Source organism: Gavialis gangeticus, unplaced genomic scaffold (assembly GCF_001723915.1).
Source record: "Gavialis gangeticus isolate Ggan-Ray unplaced genomic scaffold, GavGan_comp1, whole genome shotgun sequence".
NCBI lineage: Eukaryota > Metazoa > Chordata > Crocodylia > Gavialidae > Gavialis > Gavialis gangeticus.
In genome coordinates, this window is record NW_017729019.1 from 636,842 (window position 1) to 652,568 (window position 15,727).

At 47.1% G+C, this 15,727-nt stretch overlaps 1 protein-coding gene across 3 annotated transcripts in view; it reads left to right on the forward strand.

Annotated features, from left to right (window-relative positions):
- TMEM217 (transmembrane protein 217) overlaps positions 1–11,905 on the forward strand; it is a 16,229-nt gene extending 4,324 nt beyond the window's left edge. For all 3 annotated transcript variants that reach the window (XM_019513787.1, XM_019513786.1, XM_019513785.1), the window contains 2 exons: positions 9,500–9,681; positions 11,078–11,905. In XM_019513787.1, the coding sequence (XP_019369332.1) occupies positions 11,206–11,778 (573 nt within the window). In that variant the 5' untranslated portion in view covers positions 9,500–9,681; positions 11,078–11,205 and the 3' untranslated portion in view covers positions 11,779–11,905. The remainder of the gene's footprint in view (positions 1–9,499; positions 9,682–11,077) is intronic.
- Positions 11,906–15,727: the final 3,822 nt, after the last annotated feature.

A 15,727-nucleotide genomic window follows, 5' to 3' on the forward strand; every position in this document is an offset into this window, starting at 1 on the left:
ACTTGGATACATCTAAGCCCTCCAGGTAATCCTTAACTAGGTCTGAACTATCAGTCGGGGGACTTGCATCCTTCCCGGGCCTCTCTACGGTATCACCCAAGAGCACCCCATTGTCAGCAAACAGGATCACGGAGGCAAAGAACTTGTTAAAGAGTTCTGCCTTCTCTCGCGCCTCCGTCACCAACTGCCCTGCCCTGCCCCGTAGGGGTCCAGTGTTACCCCGAGACTTCTTCTTGCTACCTATATACTTGAAGAAGGGCTTTTTGTTATCCTTAATCCCAGAAGCTAATCTAAGCTCCAGTGCTGCTTTAGCCTTCCTCACCAATTCCCTACAAGCTTGAGTCAGGGAGGTGTACTTCTCCTTTGTCCCTGTCCCCTGCTTTCACCGCCAGTACACTTTTTTCTTTGCCCTCAGGCCAGCCTGGATATCCGCGCTCAGCCATGACGTTTTCTTGGACCCTTTTCCCACCTTCCTGTGCAGAGGAATTGCATCCTGCTGCACCCCAAGGATAGCCTCCTTGAGGAAGGACCACCTTTCCTGGACCCCCATACTAGCTACACCCTGGGCTCTGAGTGCCTCCCTGACTACTGCCCTGAGCACATCAAAGTTGGCTTTCCTAAAGTCAAGCATTTGTGCTGTGCTACCTCCCCACCTTCCTCTGAGATGAGTGGTTAGGCCACTTGCCCAGGGAGTAAGAGACCCCACCTCACTCTGGAGGGGCTTGGAGCTGCCTCTCTACAAGTTTCTAGCACAGGGCTCCAATCACCATGCCACACATCAGGCATTAACTAGGTCTTTCTCCAGTGCTCCCTTTGAAGCTGGCCCCTGGACAGTTGAGAGTGGGAGGTATATAGGGCCAGGAGGAAAGGAGCAAGCTAGAGGCTCTGCCTCAGTGAGATGGATGCTAGCCTGGATCTTTGCTCCCAGAGGGGCAGACACCTTCCCAGACAATTCAGCACAAGGTGCAGAGACACAGCTTCAAGAGGAGGGCTGGAAAAGGGACAGAGTAAAGCCTAGAGGGGGCTCTTAGACATTCTTATTCCTTCCTAAGGGATAAAGTGACCCCTTGCTGGCAGGGCCACCAGGTCTCATGGATGCCCTCACAGTGCAAAGTTTCTTTCATCGAGCTTCCTTGGTGTACTGTGTTCCAAAGGTGCAGCACCCAGCTTTTGAAGTTTTAGTACAAAGCTTTTGTAGCTTAAAAACAAATTAACACATTGTCCTTTATTCTGGCTGGGCTTTACTGGATGGAGCCCTGCTCCTGCCCCACAGCCTGGTCCGGCTGGCTGGAAATAGTGTGCTGGGCCTACCCTCAGGAGACCTATGTTAAGACGCTTGCTCACCAGGTCCTGTGGCCATAGTGTCTCAGCAGCATTGGCTTTGGCACTTATGAGCCACTTCAGCTGGGAAAAGTCAGTATGTTCATGTAGAACTGAGGTGTCTCAAATCAGGGTGGGGTCTGAAGCACTTTGCATGTACTCTCTCCATGTGCTTACACTGTATCCCCCAACCAACTCATTCAATTATTTAGAAAGCTCCTATTAGTGTAATTTCTGAGCTCTGAGCACCTCAAACGCTCCTGGTGAGGTAGAGCAGTGCGGTCATTTTGGAGCTCAGAAAGTGATTTGTCTGGGGTCATCTAGGAAGTCTGTGTCAGAGTAGAGACTTAAGTCTACAACTCCCAAGTCCTAAGCTAAGTCCACCAGATCATTGGTCTTCTCCAGTGGGACCTCAGGGCTTTGGATCAGGCCAATGTTGCTAGTCAAGACACATTATTCTTGGACATAACTAGTTCTGGGTATGGATTTTCTTCCTTGAAATAAATAGCAACACCTTAAAAGCACATTAGCAAATACTTCGCCACTCAAGAGGACATCAAAAGTACAAAGCAAAGCTCTTGAAGACACAAAATACCAACATTCACAGTTGCACAAGCCAGCTGACTTAGTCCTTTGCCTCATTACTAGTCAGATTTGAAAAAATGCTGAGTGTCCTGTTTTCAAGAACTCATCACCCACAACCAGGGACAGATCTTCCTGCTCCCTTTAGCCACTTAAATGAAGTGGATGGAGCTTTGGAAATACTAAACCCTTAGCCCCCCTCCCTGAAAACCTTGGTCATCCAAGTGTCTGGGTGGGGGCTGAGTTCTTTTGAAAACCAGCCCAGGGATTGAAGATTTAATGCTATGGTCCCATTCTGCTGGCTCAGAACCTCTCAAATTCAGGGCCAACATCTCTCTCTCTGTTGAGCTTGGTTTATTTCTCTTATGCTGTTTCACAAATATGTGGAGAGGGATGGTGCGTGCTGAAGCAAAGTGCTGGAGGTTTGAACGCTCTGTTTCTTTCTGACAGCCTTTCTCAGTGGGCTGGTCCACATGCATGTTTTTTACTTTGTGGTAATCAAGATAGTTAAGGCCTTTGTAGAGGCCTATCTAGACACTTTCTAGACATTTGTTCCAGGCTACACAAATATACCAGAGTAGATCAGGCATTTGTATCCTGAACCAGTCATGTAGAATGTCCAAAGTAAGCTTGAAGGCAGGGTAGATTTCCACCTTATAGACCAACTAAATCCAAAATGCATACGCTGGTGTAAACGGTTGCTTACTTCATCAAATAAAGCTTTACAGGCGCATCATCTGCCTCCTATCAACTAAAAATCAATGCTCAGGGTAAAATGTCTCAAGTGAGAGCAGATCCTTATGAATGTGGATAAGCCACTGCTTCTCTTTGTGCCTCAGTTGCCTCCTCTGAAAGATCGGGAGAATTTTATAGCCCCATATCCCAGAATAACCATGAAGATTTCTCCCAGAATGCCTGCTGCACTTTGAGCCCGTCAGAAGTCAGATGCTTGAGAAGGGCAACATATGATTGTTTGCAACTCCTTTCTTCCTTCCTTCCGTCCTAGAACAGGTCTGAGTCTCTCACAGTCTGCACCATGCATGGTCGCTAATCACCCAGCAAAATGAGGGCCAGGCCAAGGAGAATGGGACTCTGCCTTTCAGTTTAACATTCAAGTGAAATGCTTAAGGAGGAGACTTTTTATAGGTTTCTACAGACCTTTGTGTCTGGGGCCCAGGACCCCCAGGTCTGGCCAAATTTCCAAAGACCAAGCACTCAATTTTCTGATGTCTTTTGAACATCTCACTTTTACTAGTAAAGGGTAATGGAGGCAGCCAGCTTGGCTGACACTAGAGGGCAGTACGAGTCTGCTGTTGATGGATGCTTGTCAGTCCCAAGCCCTGTGCAGCAAGCACCTCCATTGTAGCTGAATGAATCACTCTGTGGGCAATGGGCATCAGAGAATATTTCCCAGGGCAGAAGCGGCCTGAAGACAAAGGCCAGCTTTCAATTCTGAGCAAGAATGAAAGTGAAGAGGCAAGAATCACTTCCCTCTTCCTGTCAAGGCTAAGGAAAGGAAAGGAAACTTAAAGCCAAGCAAAAAATCGAAAGTTAGTGTAGGAGCTCCCAGGCAGGGGGAAAGTATATTTGGTTGAAGCACATCATGCACAAAGACATCCAGTCTGGATACAAAGTGATGAGGAATCCCTCACTTCCCACAGTAGTGTTTTCTAGGATTCATCGCTCTCACTTAAAAACACATGCTTAAGTTGTAACTTGAGTGTGCCTGCATTTTGCTTCCAGCTATAGGCTCTTGTCATGCCTTTCCCTGCTGGATTAATGGGGTCATCATTATCTGGTATTTTCTCCCCATGAAAGCATTTATACACTGTGCCTGAGTCACTCCTTGGTCTTCTTTATGATGGGCTAAAAATTCCATTTATTTTTACTTGTTGAAGTTTTTCTCTGTAAACATGATGAGTCATGCTGATGAGGCATCTATAACCCCTGAGTCATCATGGTTCTTGGGCGTATGCTTAAGTGTTTTGCTGAGTCAGAGTCACTGTTTGCTCCTTGGGGCTGAGGCCAACTCTTTTCTGTACAAAGTGGGGCCCTGGGGTTCCTAGGAGCTACCATTGTCACCTTTGGCAACCCCGTGCATTGGAGGATATTTGTCTTCTGGTCACCATCATTATCATACAAGGGCTTACACAAAAAGGGCCTGAGTCACACACTGGCACCCGTATGGCTGGAAGGGCTGAAATTCTGCAGCTGGAATTTGTAAATGGCTCTGCACTTAATAATGGGCTGAGAAGGACTCACGTTTCAAACACTGCCTGCTGAAACCCTATCAGAGTCAAAATCTGTATCTGCACCTGGATCTCATCTCTCTCTCCCACATGTTTAACAAACTCACTGGGCATGACACCCCACGTGAGGGATGCTGCCAGGCTATACCAATAGCACTTTCTAGCCCTTGACACACCTGAATGAATGAAACCTCCCAAGTTCATGATCGCTGGGAAGCCAGGCCAGTGTCACTCTTCGCAGCTCAAAGAACTGGAAAGTGCAGGCGTAGAGTTTAAACCCAACCTTGGCTAAAGCAGCCCCTACCTAGGGCCGCTTTCAGATCTATGACGCTTGGAGCTGGGTTTTCCGATGTGCTGAGCATGTGAAAGTTCCTCTGATGTCAAGGGGGTGGTTGCTCCGCACTTCTGCAGTTCAGGTCTACTTAACACGCAGATAGGAACTGAGTCACCTCCACTCAAGGGACACCTTCGAAAACCAGCTCTACATACCTAGAGTCTGTTCAGTGGAAAAACTGTTCATCTGAACAGTCCCCGCTATCTAGGGACAGGTGGCCTGGCCTTTCTGTCCCATCAGAGCTGCATGCACAGGAAGACAGGCAGCAATCCCTATCTTTGGGAATTTTATGTCAGCTTCCTACATGTAAGCTCACAGGCCCCTCAGGCTTTCCTCCTTGAGTCCAACTGGAAATGTGTATGGGAACGTCCCATGGGAATGGAAATGTCTACAAGCCATTCCTTTCCTCCCAGGGAAATGGGTGCGGTTATTGTAATGGGTGCGCAGGTTTATTAAGGTAGTTGGATAAGAAAAGGTGCAATGGAAGTCTATGATAGAGGATTATATATATACCTAAATATATATAGATATAGATACATTTTAATAATATAAAAAAATTATGTGATAACAGAAGAGCTCAGCCACCTCCTCCCAAGGAAGATAGTGCTCGGTTTTTAAGACCTAGCCTGCCAGATCAGGTGGGAGGCAAAGAAACACTGAGCATTTTAAGAATTTATTTAGCCCAACTCCTGGTTTTACCACAAACAGGTGAATTCACAGCCCTGAGCCAGCTCACACAGGGCTGAACATTCAACCACTTGGGGTTCAGCACTCAAAATGGGAGTCTTCGCCTTAGTGACACCTATAATGGAGGGCAGGAGACAAGGAGGAAACAATCCAGAGGAAGGGGGTGCCATCTTTCTTGCTGCATGTAGGATATCCCTTAACAATCACAAATCAGCAGAGCAAGCCAGGATCCATGGTTGGAGGGCAGCTCCTGTTCCTAACGTGATCCCAGTTTGCAGCAGCCAGTCACTCAAAGCAGCACAACTGATTAACTCAGGCCATTCTGTTGGGTGCTTCAGCCAAAGACCGAAAGGGGTTATTGAGACTGAACATCTCTCTTGGGCCCAGGCTCATTGGGCTCATTGGCAAGGCACCTGGCTGCTGGCTGGGGCAGAGCCGAACAGAAGGGAGGAGAATCCCTCTAAAACAACTAAAAGGTAACCCAGGCCTTAGATCCAAACCCTCCCAGGGTCACAAGGCTGTTTGCATCTGTCCCAGGCCTTCCTTCAGTCAGCAAAGAGCCAGGGAGTGAGCACTATGGAGTTTATGGTAGGTCCAGTGCCTTTGGTTCCGCGTCCCATAACAGAATAAAAGGGCCAGTAGAAGCTGGTGCTGGGGCACTCTGCCCTGGGGATGCTCACAAGGGCTGAAGGCACAACTGTTTGGCACCACTATACAGAGAGGTGTTTTTCAGTTTGCTGGTTTAACTGAAAAATAAGTATAAAATGTGGGTCTGTGTTGATCAAAATGAGAACTTGTTAGGTTTCTCATCGCGGTGAGAAAGCAAGGCAGAACAGTTTCACTTCAGGTCAACTGCAGTCTTTTGTTCCACTCGAAATGAGAAGGTTTGTTTCAGTTTGGGGGGTACTTGAACCCTGGTTAAAAAGAAGAGTCTCCCGGACCTTTGAAATGAAACCGTGCCTTCAAAACACAACATCCACGTGTTTTGCTTTGAGCATGTTGAAATTAAAGGTTTGGGCTTTTCCTTTTTTTTTTTTCTTTTCATTTGTCTTTTTTTGCAGTCCTAACTCCTGGCTGATTTTGTTCCCAATTCCCAGATCATTTTGATTCCCTCAAAATGCCTTTCCCACCCACCCCCGGTGACTGAACCATTAGCTTAAAAAAATATAACAAAGCAAAGCAAAACAAAACCCGCCCACCTCTAAAATTTAGGGGAATTTCTGGTTTTTTCTCAGTGCGTCTCATATAGGTATGAGGCCAGATTCTGTTCTCAGTGATGCAAATGTATAAACCACAAGTGACTGAGGGTATAACTCTCTGGTCTAAAATGGGCATGAGGGGAAGAAGCAGCCGGCACATGGAGATTCCAGCGAAGTGTGTACAGTCATGTTGGACTCAGGCCAGCGTTGCTGAAAGCCACATCTGGGCAGGGTTTGTATTTAGAAAGACACTGTGTTGACAAGGTACCATCTGGGAACTGTGACCATGTGTGTGAGTGAGCAGGGGCCTGTTTATGTGGACTTCGTTCTTGGTATTATTTATCATCTGATTTAAGGTAGCACCACGCTCAGAGCCCCATTGAGCTAGATCAAGTGTGAGGCACATGGTGCTAGGGGCTGTACAAACAGAGCAAAAGAGTGCTCCTTGGCTCAAACCAGTGCTCCCTGGTTACTGTTCAGCATAAAGTGAGAGGGATGCCGGGCTCTGTTCCTTCCTCCAGATGCACCATCCTCCCTCACAAGGTGCTTACAGAAAGTAAAGCTATCTAAATTCCTAGATGTCATCTGACACATACCAATATGTTATTATAGAGCCTCTTGTTGGAAGCAATCTACTGTAACGTTACTCATTACTGCATTGTTTCCCACATCCTCTTTTCAAAGCCTGAAGAAGCCATCTCCTATGCTGGTATACAGATCCAGTCAGTACTCTTTATGATATACCATGCTTTATAGGTTGGCAGTGCCACAAAGTGGCCATCTTTTTTATGATATCAGCCCCCACAAACCTCCTTGAGGTGGAGAGTGTCTTTGTAAAACAACGACTCTGGGCAAGTCTTTGGTTCCTCATCTATAAAATAGGCATAATGATAGCCTTGCTTTCTCCCATGCTTTTTCTATCTCATTTGTTTGTGAGCTCTTTGGGGTAGGGATTATCTGCTGTTATTTTTATATATGTAGAGCACCTGACACAATGGAGTCCCATTTGGTGGCATTCCTGTAAATGCAAACAGGAATAAACAAAAATAATAAAAATAATATCTACCCAACAGACAAAAACATACACACACATGCAAGCATTTGGTCCAGACTGGGGCTATTTGGTGCTATCAGGCAATTAATTAATTCATGCATTAATTAATTCGCTAATAGATTGCCATTCATTTGAGTCCCTTTGGGGAGGAATCCTCGTACACAACCTAGGCTAGTCCCTACATTTTGTTTGTTGATAAAATAAAAGTGTCTGTGAGAGGAACCAAGAATTGATCGTGTCAGGTTTTCAATAGCAAGCACTTGTTTTTTTCAAAGCTACAATAAAAGCTGTGATCTTGTGGGCGTCACCTATTCCCCTTTGAATCTGCAACCTAAACATTGCAGCTGCCGGCTAAGAAACAGGAAGTGAAAATGGCAAGATAAGTGGAAGTGTCCAAGCTGCAGGAGATGCAAACACAACAGTGGTGCAAAGCAAATGGGATGTTTATAGTGTTCTTGATTTTAAGTGATCTTGGGCTCTGCTAATGGTTACATTTATGAGGAAGGGCTGGGGAACTGGGCTTATTTAATCTAATGAAGAGGAGACTGAGAGGGGATTTAACAGCAGCCTTCAACTACTTGAAGGGGGGTTCAAAATAGGGTTGCCAACCCTCCAGGATTGCCCTGGAGTCTGCAGGAAATGGAAAGAAATCTCCAGGAGATTGCTTAGAGGTACACAAAAGATAAATGAGAAGGCATTCATTACAAATAAATATTAAATGTTGAATCTGACTTGCACAGTAGTCCAGTAGTTTTTTAAAATGTAATAGTAATGTGTGTTGGCCTTCCTCATGTCAAGTCTGCACACCATAATCCATAACTGATATGCACTAGCACGTGGGCACATTTGTGTTGTGTGCCACGGGCACGTTGGTGTTCCAGAAACCTCCTGGGATAGATTTAAACAGAGTCAACAACACTGGTTCGAAAGAGGATGGAGCTGGACTGTTCTCAGTGCTGGCAGATGATGGTACAAGGAACGACGGGCTCAAGTTGCAGCAAGGGAAGTTTAGGTTAGGTATTAGGAAGAATTTTCTCATGAGGAGGGCAGTAAAGCACTGGAATAGGTTACCTAGAGAGATGGTGGCAGCTCCATCTTTGGAGGTTTTTAAGAGCCGGCTGGACAGAGCCCTGGCTGTGATGATTTAGTTGGGGCTGGTCCTGCTTTGAGCAGGGGGTTGGACTGGATGTGACCTCCTGAGGTCCCTTCAACCCTTATTTTCTATGAGTCTATGATTTCTTCTGTGCTAGGCACTGTCCAAGGGAAGTTCTAGCACCGTCAGCCCCAAGCATTAAAAAACATGCATCAGTTTCCAATACACAAAACATCAACAATCAGGAGATTTTTATTTAAATAATAAATGGGGGGGCTCTTTTCCTTTGCTTTCTTATTCCAGAGCCTTTTCAGGCTTTTCTTGACAAAAATGAGGACTAGAAGCCGCACATGGCTTACACAGCTGAGAGTCTCACCAAATCACATGTCTCCAGGTGCTGAGGTTTTCAGAACAGCACCCAATGTCATGAGGATAGCGATAAAATAATGAAAGTTGACAATAGCGATGTCCCTACCACTGAGGGATTTTCAGTGAAAGCCTCAGGTTTGGTAGCATTGAACCTGTTTAAGAGTTAGCGGACAGCTGCTTGAAATCTTTAGGGAACAGAGACTCTGTTAAGTGAAAAGGTGAAATAGAATCCAACCCCATCGCAAGCCCGGGGTCTGGGGTTGCCCATAAGTGTTTCCCTTTCAGATGGGATCAGAAATGGGAGCACTTCACAGGGATTTCACTTACTAGAACAGGGCTGGGAGATGCCAGTGGTATCCTGTCACTAGAGGAAAAGCTTGTCTCTGGTCCTTGTCTGAGGTGCTGGCCTTTAGCAAGGCAAAGCAACCCCATTTTCTGGTTCGCCAGTTGGTTTCTGGCCTAGTCAGGATGAGACGCCTCTGTTTGACCACAGATGATTGTAACTGTGTTGGATTGTCCCACGTGTGAGTGCTGTCAGAGAAGGAGATTGGGCTAAACGGACCATGGATCTGACCCAGGGGGGAAGTTCCTAAGTTCTGTTTTTTTTCTTAGGGTCCTGGCTAAGCAGAGCATTGGACGACTAACTTGTTCATCCAGACAGTGAGAGGATCCCCTGTGCTATCTCCATCAGCACTTCAGCAGCTGCGTATACAGCACCCTATCCAGCCGGTGCTAGAGCACTGCAGAGGGACCCCTTTATCAGGAGGTCACACCATTTCCTGCTGGAAAAGGAGGTAAGTTAGCATTAGTGTGATCTCTGGCAAACCTGTGAGGGTGGGGGGGAAATACTACCACTTTTTGGGAATGAAGGATGGAGACAAAATACAAAGGGCTGTAACTGATGTTCTCTCTATAGCCCCAGCAAAGGGGCTGATGGCTCCCTGGCCATCCCTGTCATCCTCATCCACCCTCAGGGCCCAGCTCCTTTGTCTCCATCTCAAAAGTTCCTCTCCAGGGTTGGAATGCTTGAAGCATATGGTTGCAAACTCCATCCGAGCAGAACTCAAGCTGATGGCGAGTAAAGGGTCAGGATTTGGCCAGCTGATTTCAGCAGGAGCTGATTGCATTTTAAGTTCAAGTTTTCCAGAAAGGACCTGCAATCAGGGCTGGATTTTCAAAGCTCCGCTCTTATTTTGGAAGGTTGAGGGCTGAGCTCTGCCTACCGTGTCACAAGGACACTGAGCTAATTTGAAACTCCAGTGCTGATGCTGGTGGCTGGGCTCCTGGATGTCAGGTCCTCGGTGAAGTTTTGGATCACAGAGTACCATGAGAGGTGCAGTGCTCAGGCCTCCTAGGGTTTGCCCCGCCTATGTCTGTAATACTTTAAAACATGGTATGTGAGTGTATCGTTCTCCCAAGATGCCTGATCATCAGCCTGAAGCCCAAGTCCCAAGTCAAGTGATTACATCACAGCAAATAAAAGATCCAGTCTCTATCAGAGCAGAAAACTGATGCAACAGACACTTATGGTGACTGTTCATGCAAATGATCCCAGCACTTTTCCTCCGTAGATGTCCACAAAGAGTTTTACAAAGGGAGTCACAATCAGGACCTCATTTTGTATGGGCTGGGCAGTCAAATAATGTATTCAAGGCCAGCCAGGAGACCAGTGGCAGAGCTGAGAGTAGAAGCCAATGCCTCCCCTTAGTGCACGCTGAGAGGGTCACCAGCTCTGCTATGGACACGGCTTCTTTGTAGTATTCATTATTTATGTAGAGTCACACAGTAAAGGCTCCTCTCCAGGTTCTCAAACAGTGATTATGCAGTGATACAATTCCCTTCAGTCCTAACCCAGTGCCCAAGGAATTCAGCTACGTATCCCACGAGCCAGCCAGCCGTTGCCTGTCCAGGGACCTCTTCACTGCACTCTGAAGTTAGGGAATGCGGGCTTCATTGGAAAGGCTAATGAAGGACATAGCCAAGTTACAGTGAAATGAGAAAAACCTCTTTCTCGTACACATTTACACACCCTCTCTCTTACTTCTCCCGCTTTGTTCCCCTGTAAAGAGCTTTGATGATACTCTAAAACTAAGGGTGCAGTTAATTGTTGTCACAGTCCTTTGGTAGCCTCCTGTTAACATTTCTCACCCTGAGAATGCTTGTGCCTAATCTTTCTCTTGTCCAGTGCAGGCTTCCGCTCACTGGAGTTCATTCCTAATACAAGCCCCGACGCCTTCTCTCCCAGCCTGCCTTCTCACTCCGAGCTGTTCAGTCAGTTTGCTTTGCTTGCAAAGGTGCGTACGGAGAAGACAGACACCATGAACCTCTTGTGCCCTGGTGGGTTCTGTGGCATAACCCCCAGAACAGGCACCTCTCTAGCTGCCATCTACATGATCCTAATGACAAACATGTACCTGATCTTTGAGACTGGCCACCTAGCGCGAGCTAGAAGTGAAATGGAAAAAAGTGTGGTCGTAGTAGGCCGGGCGCTGATGATTCCATATTTCTACTACATAGCTATTGCCCTGGCCATCATAACTTATCCAGTGTGCATCCTCCTTATCTACTCAGTTACCAAGCGGCTTCACAGAGGGATGTTCATCTACGTGGGCTGGATCATCTTTTATGACCTGGTCAACTGCATTCTTGTGCCTCTCACACACAAGACCGTGAAGGAGCTTCTGTTCTCTGTAAGCCATTTGGAGTGGTTTGGGCTGGCAATGAGACTCCTCATGGATTGCTTCTGGCTCTCCTTTGTTGTCACGTATGCCCTGATCATTATGGACAGCAAGATGCAGCGCCGGATGTCGTTTAGGGGCCGACGTGTCTCTAGAAGTGTGGCAGAACCACCCAGGTTTAGGTTGAGCAATGAGATCCGGAAGCATCCATAAACTGGAGTCTGAGATTAGGTTCCATCGGCAAGAGCCTGGAGACATCAGGCCATTTTGGAGGTTTTTTCCCCCATTGTTCAATGTGATGTATGTCTTGTTCTGGCTTCCAATTTGAGTCCCAAAATAAATAGAAAATCTTTTCTGTTGGTGTAAATGGTGTTTTCTAGGCTTTCATTTTGCATTGGGCACCCATCCCATTGGAAACCAAGAGTCCTTTTGTCCTATTCTCAGATCTCCCACAGACTCCCCTTCAGCAAGCCATGTCATTGCTCTGTGCCTTGGTTTTCCCATCTCTAAAATGGGGGTGATAATATTGACATACACAATATTTATGCAGGTCTTGGGGACTGGCTGATGAAAAGCCTGGTTTCAATAGCTAGTTTGCTGCAAAATCTCGCAGCACCATCATAATGATACATCTGTAAGTACTACGAGACAGATAGATGAAAGGCCTGGTATAAATGCAAAGTATTGACATTGTTAGGTTTTCTGACTTGGAGGCTAAAGTGGTATGAAAACAGATCCCTTCACAGCACTTGTACCCACCTTGGGATCAAAATACACCAAGGAAAACTAGCTTTTGTGTTATTTCCACTCCATATATGACACCTTGATGGTACTGAAAAAACCCTTAGAAACCCAAACACTAATCCTTAGGATTTACCACCTGCTCTGGGGAGGGTGTGAGAGCACTTTGATGCATCATCACCAGCCATCTGGGCACTGAGTCCAGTTCAGTTATTCCATCCGTCCTGACGTGGGATCGCATACCAGCCTCCTGAGAGAGCTGGTTCTCCCAGCTGCTCACCATGAGATGCAAGGAACCCAATGACCCACTTGCTGAGGAGCATTTTGCTGGCTCAACTTTGTGTAGATGGGTTAACCTTTTTCCCGGGGAGAAATGAAGGGCTCCATGGCTCATTAGAAGAGAAAAAAAGGAAGAATGAGAAAACCAGGAAGCGGAAAGACAGAATAAGAAGCAGGTAAATAGTCAAGGAAACAACTAACCACAGTGCACATTTCTAGCAGCTAGAAGCTCAGAAAATAAAAATACTTGCTGCTCTTTTTTTTTTTTTTTTGTGGCTGGGGGAGCCAGGAAATGGTAGAGGTAAAATAAGGTTGCGTTTCCTGCAAAGGAGGTGATGTGCAGTGTTGGCATGAAACCCTGAAAGGCTTCTGGGAAAGGCAAGCTGTACTCCAGAGACACGAAACCTGTGGCCAGTGGCTTGGCAGTGTCCATGATGATGGCAGATGGGCTGAGCCTAGCAAGCTGGTGCTGACAGATATAAATTACAGCTGTGGGCACTGGTTTGGCCCACCCCATGCCTGGGATTCCCCCTCAAGAGGGGATTGGCAGCATTACCTCTGCCTTTTAAGATTTCCACTAAGGGATAGGTGGGGGCAGCTGTATGATGGATGAGGGGATATACCTGAGCAGATGACCCCTCCGCCAGCACAGTCAGGGCAGTGCTAATCACCTGTGCCCACCCTCAGACTGAAGAGACATTGGGACTATTTTCTCCAACTACAATGGCAGCCCCGTAGACTTTCTGATGTATGTTGTCCACCACACGCCCCAGCATCCAGGTGGGCTAAATCTTGGCAGCAGTTGCCATGCAAAAATCAACAAATACAGTCCCAGAGTACTGACTTGACTGCAGCATTGCCCATATACAGGGCACAGGCCCCTGCGAAGGGGTTTTCATGGCTACCTAGAAAACCGTACATATATTCACAGTAGGGAAGAGCTGGGAGCTGGAGCTCTGTAGAACATAAGAGTAAGCTCAGCCTACAGATCCACTGTACCTTGATTAACGCCCTTCCTGAGGGAACATGGCATCCTTTAGTGCTTATCAGCAGTACATGTACTGCGCTGTGGGCAGCCCCACTGGGCACCTGAGCAAGTACTTTGGAGCAGAGGAGGAAAAGCTGTTTTAGGCCCCCAAAAGGATGTGGACAAGTTGGAGAGAGTCCAGCGGAGGACAGTGAAAATGGTTGGGGGTCTGGGGCACACGATGTCTGAGGAAAGGCTGAAGGAACTGGGCTTATTTAGTTTGGAGACGGGAAGACCGAGAGGGGATTTGATAGGAGCCTTTAAGTACCTAAAGTGGGGGGTCGAAAGAGGATGGAGCTGGACTGTTCTCAGTGGTGGCAGATGACAGAACAAGCAGCAATGGGCTCAAGTTGCATCAGGGAAGTTTAGGTTGATATTAGGAAAAAAACTCTCTCAATAGGAGGGTAGTAAAACACTGGGACAGGCTACCCAGAGAAGTGGTAGGATCTCCATTCTTGGGGGTTTTTAAGACTCAACTAGACAAAGCCTTGGCTGGGATGCTCTAGCTGGGGATGGTCCTGCTTGGAGCAAGGGGTTAGACTAGATGTGACCTCCTGAGGTCCCTTCCAATCCTCATCTTCTATGACTCTATATAGAGACCCAATTCCAGAGACCCTGTCCCAGGATATGCTGGGATAAGACTTTGGGAGGTTTGCCTGGCTCTCCATGCAAGGCTGACATGCTTAGCAGAGCTCAGCCTATGGACCTGCTGAACATGTCTGTGCCTTGGCTGAAAGGACTCTGTGCTGATCAGGGGCATGTCTGCCTCAAGCTGATCGTGGGGCGTATTCCCATCCTTGGCCTTTAGTTCAGGAAAATACCTGTTAAAGCCCCATTGAGTAGGTCTGCTGAGCAAAACAAAGATGTGGGTATAGCACGATCTGGCCTCTTGTTAGTTGTATTCCAGCTAGCTCGGGCATCAATAGCAGTGAAGACAGTGAATCAGACTACAAGGCCTTCATGGGGCTGGGGTACATCTCCTGGTTGCTAGGCTGTGTTCCTGTCTCTTTGCAGCTATGGGTGCCCAAACTGGATGGATTAACACTAATTCAAGGATGCTACTGTCCCCCACTCTGCTCTGATGCATAAGTGCACGTGCACAGTGTCTGTGTGTACATGTGGACACTTGTCTGAAGCTAAGCCATAACTTGATCGCACTCCTGCAGTCAGCAGGAGTTATGCTGATCCGAGCAAGGACACAACTGGACTCCATGCTCTCCTTGGTATTCTGTGAAATGCGACTATTGTGTCTCCATGACCCAACTGCCCCTTTTCCCCATAGTGATCTAGCCCAGCAGGCTTCTAGGCCAATAAGCTACTGCAGGAAGCTAAAAGTGACTATCAGCCCATCAGGCCCTGTGCTCTGGTCTGACTTGTCCTTTTGTGGTGAGGTTTCTAAGAAGTGGAGCAGTAGTTGAGTGTTTACTGGAAGGGTGGGCCCCAGTCAGCCTGAAAGTACGGGGCAGCGTGCTGTGATATTGCAGCCAAACACAGCTCCCTTTCAGCAGCTGTGAAAGAATATGTCAATGCAAGGGGTCATAGCCTTTCTTCTCAAAGCTACAAAGGGGGTTTCGGTTTAGCACAAAGAGGTTTACAGACCATCCGGTGAGAAGACACAGCCAAGAGAGAGAAAGAAAACTAACCACATATCAAAATAACCCCAAGCCTTGAAAACATTTGGATCCAAATTTCTTCATTCAGTGCCGCTGCCGAGCAAGAAGGCAGAGATGTACCTGGAAAGTAACCTGGGTTAATAACCTCAGAGAGCTTTAGACACCCTTTAAAGAGGGTATTTCATAGATGAGGAAAGCGAGGCATGGATGAAGCTAGCTAGCTCAGGTCACACAGCATATAGCCAACAGAGCAGGAATAACACTCACCTGCCCTGCTGTCCAAGTCTCAGGGCAGTGCCAGTTCTTATGGGGTGGTAGGTACCTTGCTGGAGATGAATTCCTGAATTAAGGTTTGGGCTGGCAGTGAAGTGAGAAAGTAAAATGCTTTGGCACAGTGCTAGTTGGCAGGTTTTTAGAGATGTGCTGTGGAAAGCGCTCACGGCTCTGATCCTTTGCTCAAGATCAAATCTCAACAGCAAGATGTGCAGGGTGAAACTCAGGA